We start from the raw sequence: 13,617 nt of genomic DNA, 5'->3' as shown, positions 1-13,617 counted from the left end.
CCTGTCTCAAATGCAACCAGCCAAGCCTCTACATCTTTAGTAATGATGACAGCACTTGCACTTTTGGAAAACAGGCCATTTATGTGAGTGCTTAAATACATGATTAAGTACACAACTTTAGGGCAATCCTATCTGTGACTGGAAAGCCTGTATTTCTGCATTGGAGAGTCTCTCCTAAAATTCTCATCCTTAATGCTGCCCTTTGGGTCTGTCCGCTTGCTTATGTCCATGTGTAATCCTACTGGCACTGCTGGGACTCAGTTTAAACCTGAGAGTGCAGTAAAGCTCGTCCCACTGCACTGACTACGTGTGGGGTTGCCTCACGTTTGGTCCCTGTGGTCCCGGCCACTGGCACGTTGGGAGTGTTGTGGCTACTGTGGGTGACGTAATAGGGGACTGAGGCACAGTAGCCCACCGTTCTCTACTAGCACTCCACTGCCTCTGCACCTGGCTCCGAGAGGAGAGCAGTGCATTTTTCCTATTGTGTCACAGCGTGAGAGATGCGTCACTTGAAGTTGCGCACAATAATACCACCAAAGTTCCATCAGTCAAATATAGCAACTGGATTTGATGAGCATTTTTGTGCATAATGTAACATTTTGCAGCTTCTTGGCTGCCCCCTACAATCTTCTGAATTCAAATTTCATGCTACCCATTGATTGCAAGGGGCATCTCTAATGGATGCTCACATGCCCTACATCCCCTGGCCCCACTCCCCAGAAGCACTTAGACATGTTCCTGTGAGTTCCCTGGCTTGGCACTAGGCTGTCAGCCCTTGTCTGCATTGGAGTTGCTTACAGCAGTGTTAGAGGCCCCTGGCTGTGGATGCAGAGAGGGTCCAATGTTTGGAGTGGAGTCCCTGGAGCTCTCTTTCAGGCAGGTTTCATTAGAAAGAGAAGGACCCATGTGCACAGTGAAGCTCAGTGCAGAGATGCGGTGCCTTGCTAACTTTATCAGGATGGAGCTAGATGGATTTTAACTTGAGTTGCCATGGACTCTGAGCCAATGGGTCTCCTTTGGGACAGATATTTACAGAGCCTTCCCTATGTGCTTACCAGGATTGCTGATAGAACTCAGCCTCACACCATGAATACTGTCACAAAGGGGACTTCTCAAGACCACTCATTTAAGATGTTAATACTAAGCTGTCTCAGTATCATTCACAAGAGATAAACAAGAATTAAACACTAGAAACCATCCTGAGATTTGTTGGCAGTAGTTGTTCTTCCTTTAAGATTCTCAACAGTAAATAGGAAAACCTATTTTCGTTCCAGACTCAGAATTGGTGTCATTATTCAGGCTTTGCAGGCAAACTGAAATGACCATTTAAGACATGAAAACCAAGAGATAAAGATACAGGCCATGATGGGATGGTGGACTTATGTATGCAAGAAGAATTCTTGTTAGTTTTTAGATAGCCCAAAGCAGAAGTATTTATTTGAAGTGACCATTACTTAGAAGTGATCAAAACCCAGATAGCCCCAATACAGTAGATGGCTGTCCATAGCTGAGAAATAACATGCTGCAGGATACAGAGCAGTGAGTTGTGTTGCATCACTTATGCAACAATTTATGTATGGGTTTTTTTCCCCCCAGTAGTGTGCAGTGTGAAGATATTACTCAGACCACTAACTATAGTAGAATATAGTATTTCTTTGGTCTAAAAATATTGCCACTGAGACCAGTGGATATTAAAAAAATTCCTCCCACTACCCAATTTCTGAACTTTTTAAAAAAAATAAAAGCTAGATGAAACCACCTCTGAAACACCTTTTGGTGAGAGTCACCATGGAAATCACAATAGTTTCCTTAATACTATAACATATATTACAGGGAGATAAAGGAAGTTATACTTCATCTGTGTGTGATAGGTTTTATTTCTTTGATGCCAGATAAAAGGAGTCTCTTTGGCAAGAAAATGGTAATCTCTTGTTGTTGCACATAGATCCAAATTGGAAATTATGACACTTCTCCCTGCTTTCCTAAAGCAAAGAAAATAATTCAGAAGCATAGGCAGACAGTGCCTTGGAGTTTTTTATGTGCTGGGTGTCTGATTCTGCTTGTCACAGCAAAAACAGAATCTCTATTTAGCAGTACAGAAAAACAACTGAAAAAAGACCCAATTCTTGTCCTCCCTGAAACCCCAGCAAAATTCCAGGAGATGAGAGATGAGGTATAATAATGAGATCCATTTTTTTTAATCTATGTTACTGAAAAGAACGGTCAGAAATCTGGCACCCAGACAGTGTGAAATCAGAACAAAAACAAATCTAATCAACCTTCAGAGTAACTGCTCAAGTCCAAAAAAAGCAAACCAACAGATTATGTACAAAAGGCAAGGTTACAGACGAGACCAGTCTGCTCCTTTCTGTGCCTATTGCTGTGTTGACTCGTGGGATGTTTACAGACTGACTAGGAGTGAGTGGATTGAATAATGCATTCGTCAAACAGCATAAATATTTTTGCTGCTCAGCCAGCTGGATGGTAACCAACCTATTAATATTTAGTTGATGAATATTCACCCATACAGATGTTTTCATTGGTCTAAGTGCTCTGGCATAAGTGGATAGCTCTTCTCCACACCCTGTTGAATTCTGAAATGTCTGAGGAAAATAAGCATTTAAGGTGACAATGAGAAATTATCGGTGAGATTGGAAGAACCCCTTTCAGCATGTTGCTGGTATGTGGAGTAATGTGCCAGCTGTCCTCAAGTTTCCCAGGTGTGCTAAGTGATCTTAAGGGTGTGCTGGTGATGGACGTCTTCTTCCTTTCAAACAGTGGCCCAACCAGTGGCTACTGATGATACTGGAGATCCACGTAGGAAATAGAGAAATTAGTGTGAACAAACATAGGCAAGGCAGCAGTGTAAATGAGGCAGGAAAAAATAAATTTCAGACAGACATAAGAAAAAGACATGAGAAACTGTGCTTCAGAGACAAATTTGCTAAACCAGGATTGCACAAGGCATAGGTCCTTCCTCTGTTCTTGGAAACATGAAATTGGATAGGAGAAATTCTTTGAACCTTACTTAAAAAATTAAAAATTCTCTAAATTCTAATGAGGTATGGTATTATAATTACTTGTTGTTCATGGTAAAGCAATATTATCAATGCTAAAAGTGAGAGTCTGTTATTGTACAAGGTGCATCTGGAGAGTGCAAATGTTCTTGGTCTCAGTGTTTGCCCACTGAATAGAAAAAACAGGTGCAGGGTTGGGAGGAAGGTTTATGAAACATGAGGAGAATAAACACACTGATCTGAGCCAAGTCATGGGTTGAGAGGTGTTTCCTCAACCATATAAAGGAAAGGTAGGGACAAAAAAATTTCTTGGGCAGACACAGGCAGACCCTTTTCTCAGGAAAAGACAGTTGCCTCTAGACCAGGTGTGGGGTGTTGAACGCTGGGGTAGCACATGGGTGTCAGTATGATTCAGATAAAAAACCTTCATCTAGGCCTCCTGAGCTGCGTGGTCACCTCATGTCAGCATGTACAATAATAACCTGCACTGGAAATCAATGGGGAACTTTCTTAAAAATGCCTTCATGTAAAACAGCAGAAGGAAAATTAAATAACTGTGTAATTTCTGCGCAATTCTTCTCCAAAATGAAGTTTTCTCTCAAGGTAACCTCTGCTTCTGTTATCACCTTCATTCTGGGTGACTGACTTTCCCACTGCTGGTGTTTTGATTTGTCTCCATTCTTGCTACATTATGTCTCTCAATTTACTGCCACTGACATCAGATTTCCAAGTATTTTTGGTGTCACTCCAAATCCCCAAGTGTGACAGTATCCTCAACACTTCATATGCTGCCTCCTTCATTTTCTGGCATTTCATGCTTTTCCTCAGCACAGTCAGTCTTTGGGCTGCCATGTCCCTCAGCTCTGAGAGGGACAGATGAAACCAGAAGCCACTGTAACTCCCTTAATCACTGCTGTATTTTAAGAGGGGTAGAAAAGGCACTGGGGAGTGGGGGGTGAGGCAACAAGAACATTTATATTCTTCCTGTCTGTCTGCTGGTTTATGCTCTATACTTCAGCTTCAGAGATGCTAGAGCAGAGAGGCCAGGACATGGTTCTGTCTTAATCCCTCTTCTTCTGATCTCAACTTCTGTTCATGATTCAGTCAAATGCCTGAGATTTTAACTAGTAACCAAGCCTGGATTCTCCATTTCAAGGGAATCCTGGATCTGACGAGTTTCAGTTTACTGCAGCAGTAACCCACCTCCTGTTCACAGGTGTTTCTACTCTCTTCCTTTCCAGAGTCTAAAGCAAGCTGCAGATTAGGTCGGTCTGCATCCACGTCAGGTGTGCCTCCTCCCTCCGTGACACCGCTCAGGCAACCCAGTGACCTTCAGCCGAGCCAGGTACCATCGTTAGCCAATCGTGAATGACTCCATGTGCTGCAACATGCCAAATGTTCTCACCTCTGTGTCTGTCATTTGTTACAGTAAATGATTTTTTTGGGTTTTTGTCTTTATTTTCTGTGCTTGTGCGTGCATCTGTGTGTGCGCATCTCCCATTGGCAATGAAATTCCACTGGCCACAGCCAGCAGAATTTTCTTTGCTTTTAATTCCTTATATCTTTTTCTGTCTTCATTCTGTAATATAAATGTAGTAAAACTGTACTGTATGAACTGTCTGGGCTTTTTATTTTTTCATGTTTTCTGTACTTTTTACTGTCTTGAAATTTATCAAACTTTGATAAATTTAATTTATGTTTTTATGTAAATTTCTTTTAAATGTCTTGTCTAGAGCACTTACACCAATGTTTGTCAATGACTTGTACATACTTGACTTCTGCTCAGTTATACTTTAATATTTGTGCCAGTCTCACATTTGGTTGGAGCTTAATGCATGATTGTATTACACTGTGATTTATCACTGTCCTGAAAACTGCTCTTACAGCAAGTGATTTTGTTTAGTTAAGGCAGCTAGCCTCTCTTCAGCTATAGACCATGTAATGCTTACAGGACTATTAAATAGTCCACTGTAGTTATATTTATTGTGTATTGTTAGGAATCAGAAAAACTAATCAAAGGGTCAACATCTCCTTTTATCTTAGAGATACTTTTTTTTTCCTCATCAGAAACAAAACTACCACACAGAAAGAAATGGAAGTGTTTGGGTTTGGCAAGTTTCTCCAATAGAGAGAAAATGGAAAAGGAATAAAGTCATGGGAAACCTATACTTACCTTTATTTTATATGCTAATACTGATATTGTAACATTTTGTTGCGCAGACCTGTATTATTAGTTTGACAGAACTAACTGAGAGTAGCAATTGAGAGAAGAGGTTTTGCTTAAATGTAATGTGAATGCCTCCTGTCAAAGCACTCTGATATCACGTCACTCGTGTGTGCAGGCCCTCACATCACTGCGTACGTGGGGGGGGTGTATGTGTGCACAAGGACACATGAACATATATGTATTTATGTGCACATGCATATATGTATATGCACACACACAGGCACTCTTATTTAGATGGTGAGTTTTCAGGGAATTAGTCCCCAAAATCCTATTGAACATCTGTGAGGTTTGAGTGGAAAACTCCCTGAGGACTGCTTTGCAATGATCACATATTTGCATTGTTTGTAGCTGGGCGAGTTGCTTCTATAAGCAGCTTGGCCAAAGTAAAGACCAGAAGAGTAAGGCTGATTTACTCACTCCAGACAGCCAGCTACTTGTTAGGAAGGTTATATTTGGCCAGCCTAGTCCATAGATGTTACCATTCTGTAACCTGTATGAACTGATGCTATTGTATTACTTCTGAGCCCTGCCGGACACGAAGCCTGACAGAACCATGCACGTTTCTAAAGCATATTTTACATAAGCAAATCAAATCCATAATGGAGATTCAAAGTGACAGCCCATTTAAATAACACGTCAAGTGTTCCTTCGTCTAAGGAAGAAATTAGGGTAATTGCACTTCCAAAGGTTTTCAGTGTCCCAGTGTTCATGTAGTATATATTTTTGATTAAATGGGTCTTACAGCGGAGATGATGCTTTGCTGTTTACTCAGTGGGAAAGGCACCTCGGGTGTTTTGAAGGGATTTCAGTCTCTCATTTATACTAAGAACTAAACAATAAACCTTGAAAGCAGAAGCTGATGTGATAGAAGAGATAATGAGCCTCTTAGAAGCTGCGGCCAGAGTTCACTGAAGCTGTGGAGGGAAAATCCACCTCAATTCATACAGAAGAAAGAACAAAGATGATAAGAGGAATTTTCAAGTGACTGTAGGAGGGTGATCTTGTTAATTGAATAATGTATGGTATGGTCATGACTTCATGAAAAACAAGAAAAACTAGTGCAAGCTTTCTCTCCTTTAGTCTTCCCTTCAAGCTGACAATATCTTACAGTCCATCTATTATGTTGCCATTTGTTATGATAACATAATTTTTAAAGGTGTGGATTTAACCTTGATTTCAGTGGAATGGCAGAAGTCTGATTATCTCCATGCAGACAAAAACATTACTTTGATTGTGCTCTTTCAACACCTATTCTATCTTAATGAGCAAATAATCTGTGACGGGTGAAATGTGTTTCAAATGGCTGGGTTGTTAGCCCATCCTCAATCTGACAGATTGTGGCATACAGGGTATCTGTTTTCGTGTGCTGTGGCTATTGATTGTATTGATACTGGTTTCCTTAACCACATTGTAATGAGCAGTTAGACTTTCCAAAAGATTAAAAGGATGCATTGTGTTATCCACCTCTTTGTCGATCAGACGGGCACAGCTGACATTCATACAGGGACACTAGATCTGGGAAGGGCAGGTGACTGTGAACTGGTTTTCTCAAATCTTCATAGATACCAAACTGTTGGTTTTCAGAATGTTTAATTCTGAAAAAATTTTGCAACTGAGTTCTCAAAGTCCATTGTTTTAAAAACAATAATTCAAAGAAGTGGTGAGGATGTTTAGTTACTAAAAATAGGTTTGATCTAAGGAAACCTATATTATATTCCAATCAAACATTGGCTAACTATGTAACTATTGACATTTAAATCGCCTATGCCTTATTTTCTTATTTCTTGTTTGATTATTGGTGTAGGAATTGTGAGGAGTAACCAGTGAGTATTCACAGAACTTATTTATGGTGTATTGATGGTAAGCATTAAATAGATCACTTATAAATAAAAAGAAAGGGCTTATGATCAGAGAAGAATTATGTAGCTGGTTTCTGATGGACAATACTTTAAAAATTCTGTAGGTAGTATCAGAGAACAGTTACCAACATGCTGAGCCAGATAGAGAGCCTGCCATTCTGTCCTTAGTTCTGGGAAATGGGGAGAGCATTTGGAAAGAACTGGTTGCAGGAAGCAGCCTTGGATGAAATCTTGAATTGTCTCAATTTAAACTGAAAGATAAACGTAAGTTTATCTTGGAACTGAATTTATTGACTGTGAAAGGACAAAGTTTAAGAAATTAAGGAAGTAGCAGAGGAAGTCAGGTGGGGAACTTGGAAGTGTAGTATGGCAGAAGCATGAAACACTTTTGAGCTACAAAAGTAGCATAGCTGTATTTCCTGAATGTACATCTTAATATAAATACCCTAAAGAGAGGAGTGTAAGTAGCAGAGAAGCATTCTAGGTATCACCTATTGCCTTGTAAAGAAAGGAAAGAAGCAAGAAAATGTTAAAGGTGCAGGAGCAGATCATTCTCATGTGCCAAATGATGAGCCAGCAGGGAAGATGGCCTGCCTATCTGAACAGAGTTTTAGCTGGAATTCAGGAAAATAGGAGAGTTTATGAAGTTTGAAAGAAGAGACAGGCAACTCAGGAGGACAAGGGTGTCATGAGGTTATGCAGGGAAAAAATTAGAAGGTGTTAATGGTTGGACTTCATTATCTTAAGGCATTTTATAACCTAAGTGATTCTGTCATTCTATAAAGGTTCTCTGGTGTTCACGGAAAGCTTACAGGGAATGGAAAAAACTGTAGAAAGTACAGCAAGTTATATCTTAGAGATAAGAAATGTCTGACTAACATTAGAGATAGTAAAAGTCCATCTGTGTTTGGCCTTTATATGGGAATGAAAACAGTCATTTTTAGCCAAGTAACAGTCTTTTGTAGCCACCTAAGTGGATAGAGAACAGTAGAATTTAACCACATGTGAGGTTTATAAAGTACAGTAAACATGGTCCACAGATACCCCAATAAATAACTGCTCACCCGTATTGCTGGAGCCTCTGTGTTGGTGCCTGAGACTTCTGTACCAGGTATGGTCAGGTGTTTGCCCCTGCAGTGGTATATGCTCAGTCCTGTCAGGGGACCTCCACGGTGAACAAAACTGTTCACTTGCATAAAGCAAGCAGGATTTGGAGTCACAGGCATCACTGTGATACGGTTTCCTCGGCATCCTATCATTCTTCACAACATCACCTCAGGGTAACAAAGGATTACATTCTGTCGATGGGCTCAGACATCCCACACAGGATACGTGTGCACTGAGCATGTCTGTCACAAAAGAAGAAAATGTTTCAAGCAAGCTGGGCTGTGGAAGTCCCTCTGCTGGAGAGCAGAGCATCTCACATCCAGAGTTCTAATGTACATAAAATAATCTCTAGGTCACTGCCATGCTTCTCTAAAACAGTCTTCAGCACAGCAAAAAAACCACTGATTTCCATTTTAAGAAAAAAGAGATGATACAACTCTATGGATTTTTTTCTGCAAATGAATTTGCAGAAAGTGAGGTTCATTTTCATTAAGATGTAGACAGTGATTGGAAAATCCCATGTACTGAGCTGCATAGCAGCACAGTAGTGCATGTTTATAACAAAGATCCATGGCCTGAAGGAAAACACACTCTTTGAAAACAAAACTGCTGATAGCTAGAGTTTGGTATTTAAGCTTGTCTGCAAAGCAGAGCCTATTTTCAGACAGATTTCTACAAATCTGTGTACCTTATCTGCAAATGGGCAGCCTCTCTTCATGCTGCCTGTTATTTGCCTTTCAGTGGCCAGACAGCACTGTGCTTTCCCTAAGGTATGCTATCTTAATTCTGAGGATGTGTATACCTCTTAAAGTCTGGTGTCTTCTTGTGGGGAAAACCGGGCAGTGATATCTAGCTCCAATTTAAGCAAGAAAAGAAGATTTAAACTTCACAGTGATGATCAAAGTAAAATTCAGAAGCCATGCTGAGATTAGAAGGAATAACTCAGAAGAGGGAATGAAGATACATGGACAGCTATGAATTAAGGAGTTTCAACGTGCATTGAAGGAATGAAGAAAAAGCTAGAAAATATATCAGCATCAACACTGAATTTTTTTGTGGCTTATTTAGAAAAAAAAAAAGTGCAGCTCAGTTCATTACTTCCCTGGTATCTGCCTAAGCCTTCAGCAAGTTGAGATAGTACTTTTCTTTCCCCATATGACCTACCTACCTCTGAGTATTCTAAATCAGGGGTATAATACAGCTTCCCCATTGGTGGTATGAAGAGAGGTGCCTGCAGAGGGAATTCATCTAGCTAAACCCTCAGTGAGCATGTAGAGCTGCTTGTCTGTTCCCTTGGACAACCTGGTAATTCAATTAATTAACCTGGAAAGCTTGTTGGGATCATTCCTGCTCTGTGTGTGTTAGAGGCTCCTTTACAGATAACAGTCGCTACAATTTCCATTGCTGGTTTGTAGGCATTTATAGGTTTTCACACTCCATCTGTGGGCGCTGGGAGAAACAGGATGGATGTGGCTGGGTCCTGCTGAAAGGTACTCTTTGAAATTACACACTTTTGGCACCTTCCCTCCTGCCCAGGGGAGCAGCTGTGGCAGTGGTGCTGGGAGAGGCTGGTGTCTGGGTCTGGTGTTTGACCTCACTGATGGAACGGTGCTAAGGACATGAAAACCCAAGTTTTGCAGAGTGGAGAAGCAAGAGACCAGGAGTTTTCCAACACAGTTTTTCAAATGTATTAATGTAGGTAGGGAAGTAAGAAGCAGATTTTTGACTTTGGATACGCAGCTGGGAGGGTTTGTCGCTGTGTTTGTGTCCCGCTGGCCTGGGACAGGTGTCGTGCACATCGGGGCATGTGAGCAAGGACAGGAGGGGAGCCCCCCGGTATTGTTTGGGTCCATGCTGGAGGGGGCCTGGGCAAAAATGCACTTTAGCAGCTGTTCAAAATGAACGGTTTTGCTGATGCAAAAGGATTAGGGAAAGTTTTATTTATCCTAGAGCCAGGGAAGAGAAGCTGGGTGCTGCCGGAGCTTTGACCCCCATCCCACTGTGGACAGGCAGGCTCAGCCCTGGGCTGAGAGGGGGCCGGGCCCAGTTCACCAACCCACTCTGCCCAGTCCAGCCCAGTCCATTCCACCAGTGCCTCCCACATCCCAGATCCTGCACCTGCAAGGAGGGCAGTGGCACATGCCGGGGCTGCCCCTACCACTCCTGCCCTGGGCTAGAAAGGCAGGGAGGAAGGGAGGGGAGGAGACTTGCTCCAGACTCCTTTATTAAATCCCCATTCTTCCACACAACAGCTTAGATAACATTTTGTTTAAGACTCAGTATTTTGGTGCCAACCGCAATACAATCAGAAGGCACACAATGAATTATGAAAAAAAATTCTAGCATTAAAACTGATGTGAGGCCTTCAGGGCAACTATTATTTAATTTTGTACTCCAGCTGAAAAATCCCAAACACCCATTCTAATTGTTCCATTTTAAAACAAAAGCATGATGGAAGGGAAATACAACAAAGAAAAAGGTGAGATACATATTTGGCTGCTTTCCATATGCATCAGTAGAGCAATACCTTGTAGTTTAAGTGCAGTTTAAGGTCATTGTAAGAAATATACAAAGCTTTAGAGGAATAATTTAAAATTGAATTTTCACAAGTAGTGAGCATTCTTCAGCAACACAGCTACGTGTTTGTCTCATGTCTAAGTTAATTAATAACTCTGAATTGGGTCAACAAAATATCACAAGCCTAACTTGTAATGTCTCTAGCCTTAGTTGTGTATATAAAGCATATTGTATTCTTTATATGCCTTGTAAGCATTGTGGTCACCCTGTAATTAATGAATGCAAGGAGGGTAAATTGTTACCGTTAATGCTATAATTATTTTTGAAGGCACCTAGACAAAGTACTTTTCCAATGAATTGACATTATCATGCTTTAGTTGGCAAATGTGCGTCTGAAAGCGAATACTCTGTGAGCATAAACAAAGCATCTGTGCTCTTCTATTGTTCTCAGCTTAAAGTTGCCATTTTCCCCAGCAGTAGTGTACAAGAGTTCAAAGAGTCAGCAAACACCCTGCAGTTGACAGGCACTGTAGCAGGGCTGGGTTCCTGACTGCTGCAGTTAATGAATTCTGCTGCTGAGAAATGAGCACCTGTAAATCAAGATTCGCTGTTTCATATCTGATCACAGCAGTCTTTTTTTAACTTTCATTATACATAAGAAATACAGTCATTGCAGGTAGATAGAAAACTCTGTGGACTGAAGTGCTCCTTCATCAAGTTTGAATGCTAGGGAAATGGTAACACAAAATAATAGAAGTGTGCTAGTAAGAGAATTTGTATGTGTTACGTAGCACGAACCCACGTCAGTGCTCAGCACTGTAAACCTTTGCTAGATGCACTCCTTGATGAATCTCAAACTGGAACTAGCATCAAACTCTGGTGATTCTGCTGTTGTAGTTCTTGTAATGCACAAGGACTTGCAATGAAAGAACCAGCTTCTGTCATACTTGGTCTCTTCACCAAAGGGAAAAAAGATCCCCTTGGGCTGCTGGTTAAAGATCTCAGGGAGCATGCTGTCCCACATTTGCATTCAAAGGGAGTATCTAACTACTGTGCTAATTGCCACTGATGTGTCTGTCCCTCTTTTCTCCTCTAATTTTCCAAAGTTCTAAAAGTCTATTGTGTGTTTTGGACATAGAATAGCAAAACATATGAAACAATTCATGAAACGGTGGCAATCGTTTTCTTCTCCCTGTGTGTAAATGCCAAGTGTTCCCCTACAAGCCAGTGCAATGCCTCTGAGATGTCTGTTTCTGTGCTCCTGGAGCCAAGGTTATGGTTGTTCCTTTTTGATACTTGATCTTTTTCTTTATTCAAAATATATGTCCACTGTGTGGGAAGAGTCCCATACCACTCACTCTGTAATCAGAGCCCCATGGGGTTTTGGTTTGGACTTTCTATACACTATTTATTACTTTAGATGGTAGCTTCTATTTTTGCCCGAGAAACTATTCACTTAATGGGACTTAATTGCTCCTTATGTTTAACCATCCCATTTAATAAGGCTTGGGATAGTCACTGGATCCAAAACCTTCTTAATGTTGGCTACCAGGATCTACCACAATAATGATTGCAGTGTTGTCTAAGAGTCATAGTCATAAGTAAGGTCCCCATGTTGGCAGACAATACGTGTAGAACAAAGACTGTTCTCACCCCAAGGATTTGTAAGGTCATTGTAATAGATGAGAAAGCAGTTGGAGGTGGGAGTAGACTGGTAAGTGTGTGAGTGTCAGGAATTGTTTAAGGTTTGGTTTTTGTGAAATTAGAAAGTGCAAAAACTATTTGGAGAGCAATCTACTGTATCTGTGACAGTGATTTTACATACTTTTATATGTCACTGATACAATGAAATGCTTTTGAATGTCTAAAAGCAGAAAACCAGGTATATTTTATGGGACACTTTGCAAATGATGTCTCTCTCTCAAATGGCCCTCTCATGGAGAAGTCCTGGTCCTCCAGTGAAGAAGGCTTTGGTGTCTGTGTAGGTGAAGAAAAAGGAATGTGGGCATAGACTGATTCTTGTGGATGCAAGTTTTGCAAATAGCTGGGAGGAGGGAAATCCTCTGGATCCTGCCTGGGAGGATGGACAGCCATGGAAGAACCCACGATGGGGCACAGAGAGAAGCCCCTGACACAGGCACTACACTGATGGGACAGGGGTCAGCTTTTATCTTGAGACGATGCCTGGATTTGAGCAGTGTGTGGCCTGAGGGTATTTGTAAACCTGAATCACACAGGGCCGTAGGATTTTACTTTCTTATTCAGGCTGCATGTTCATAAGTCAGGGATGAGTCACACTGACTGCCACGACCTCGAAAGAAGTGCCAGGGCATGAGGCATGAGCTGTGTCCTGCAGCATCACACAGCTGTCTGGGGAACTTGCACTGCTAAGATTCTGTGAGAGTTTGGACTTCCAAATACGCTTTCGTGCCTTTCTAAAGTGCAGCAGAGCCCCGTGCCCACGAGAGGGAGCAGTTGGATTACTTTACGCAGTTCTCGTTTTTTTTTCCTGCAAAGACAAATCTCTTGCACACAAAAGCAAAATTCTGCTGTCGTCAGTCCAGCTAAATATGCTGTCAACATTTTGGGTGAGAGCAACAAGAAGAATGTTAATGCTTTGGGGAAGGCTCCACATTGCATTGTGTTCGGTTTCAGCTTGAATCTGGTCTTACATAATAAGTGCATGGGTCCAGAGCAGTGCAAATCATTTCTAAATATGCAAACTGCAAATAAAGAATGCTTATTTAAAAAAAAAAAAAAAGAAAAGAAAATGCAAACCTTGAAGTGGACAGAATTGCCACATCCATCATCCCTCACCTCCGAGGCACTCCTGACTGATTGACGTGAGAAGCAAATGTGTCAAAGCTGTCTTCTATTGGCAGACAAGTCT

At 41.3% G+C, this 13,617-nt stretch overlaps 1 protein-coding gene across 5 annotated transcripts in view; it reads left to right on the top strand.

Annotated features, from left to right (window-relative positions):
* Positions 1-13,617, top strand: part of NYAP2 (neuronal tyrosine-phosphorylated phosphoinositide-3-kinase adaptor 2) — a 138,892-nt gene that overhangs the window by 106,970 nt on the left and 18,305 nt on the right. For all 5 annotated transcript variants that reach the window (XM_027686045.1, XM_027686047.1, XM_027686046.1 and 2 more), the window contains one exon: positions 4,259-4,362. In XM_027686045.1, the coding sequence (XP_027541846.1) occupies positions 4,259-4,362 (104 nt within the window). The remainder of the gene's footprint in view (positions 1-4,258; positions 4,363-13,617) is intronic.

The sequence above is a fragment of the Neopelma chrysocephalum genome, unplaced genomic scaffold (assembly GCF_003984885.1).
Source record: "Neopelma chrysocephalum unplaced genomic scaffold, ASM398488v2 Primary Assembly neopelma1_70, whole genome shotgun sequence".
Lineage (NCBI taxonomy): Eukaryota > Metazoa > Chordata > Aves > Passeriformes > Pipridae > Neopelma > Neopelma chrysocephalum.
The sequence above is the reverse complement of the archived record's forward strand: the minus strand, read 5'-3'. Positions and strand labels throughout refer to the sequence as shown.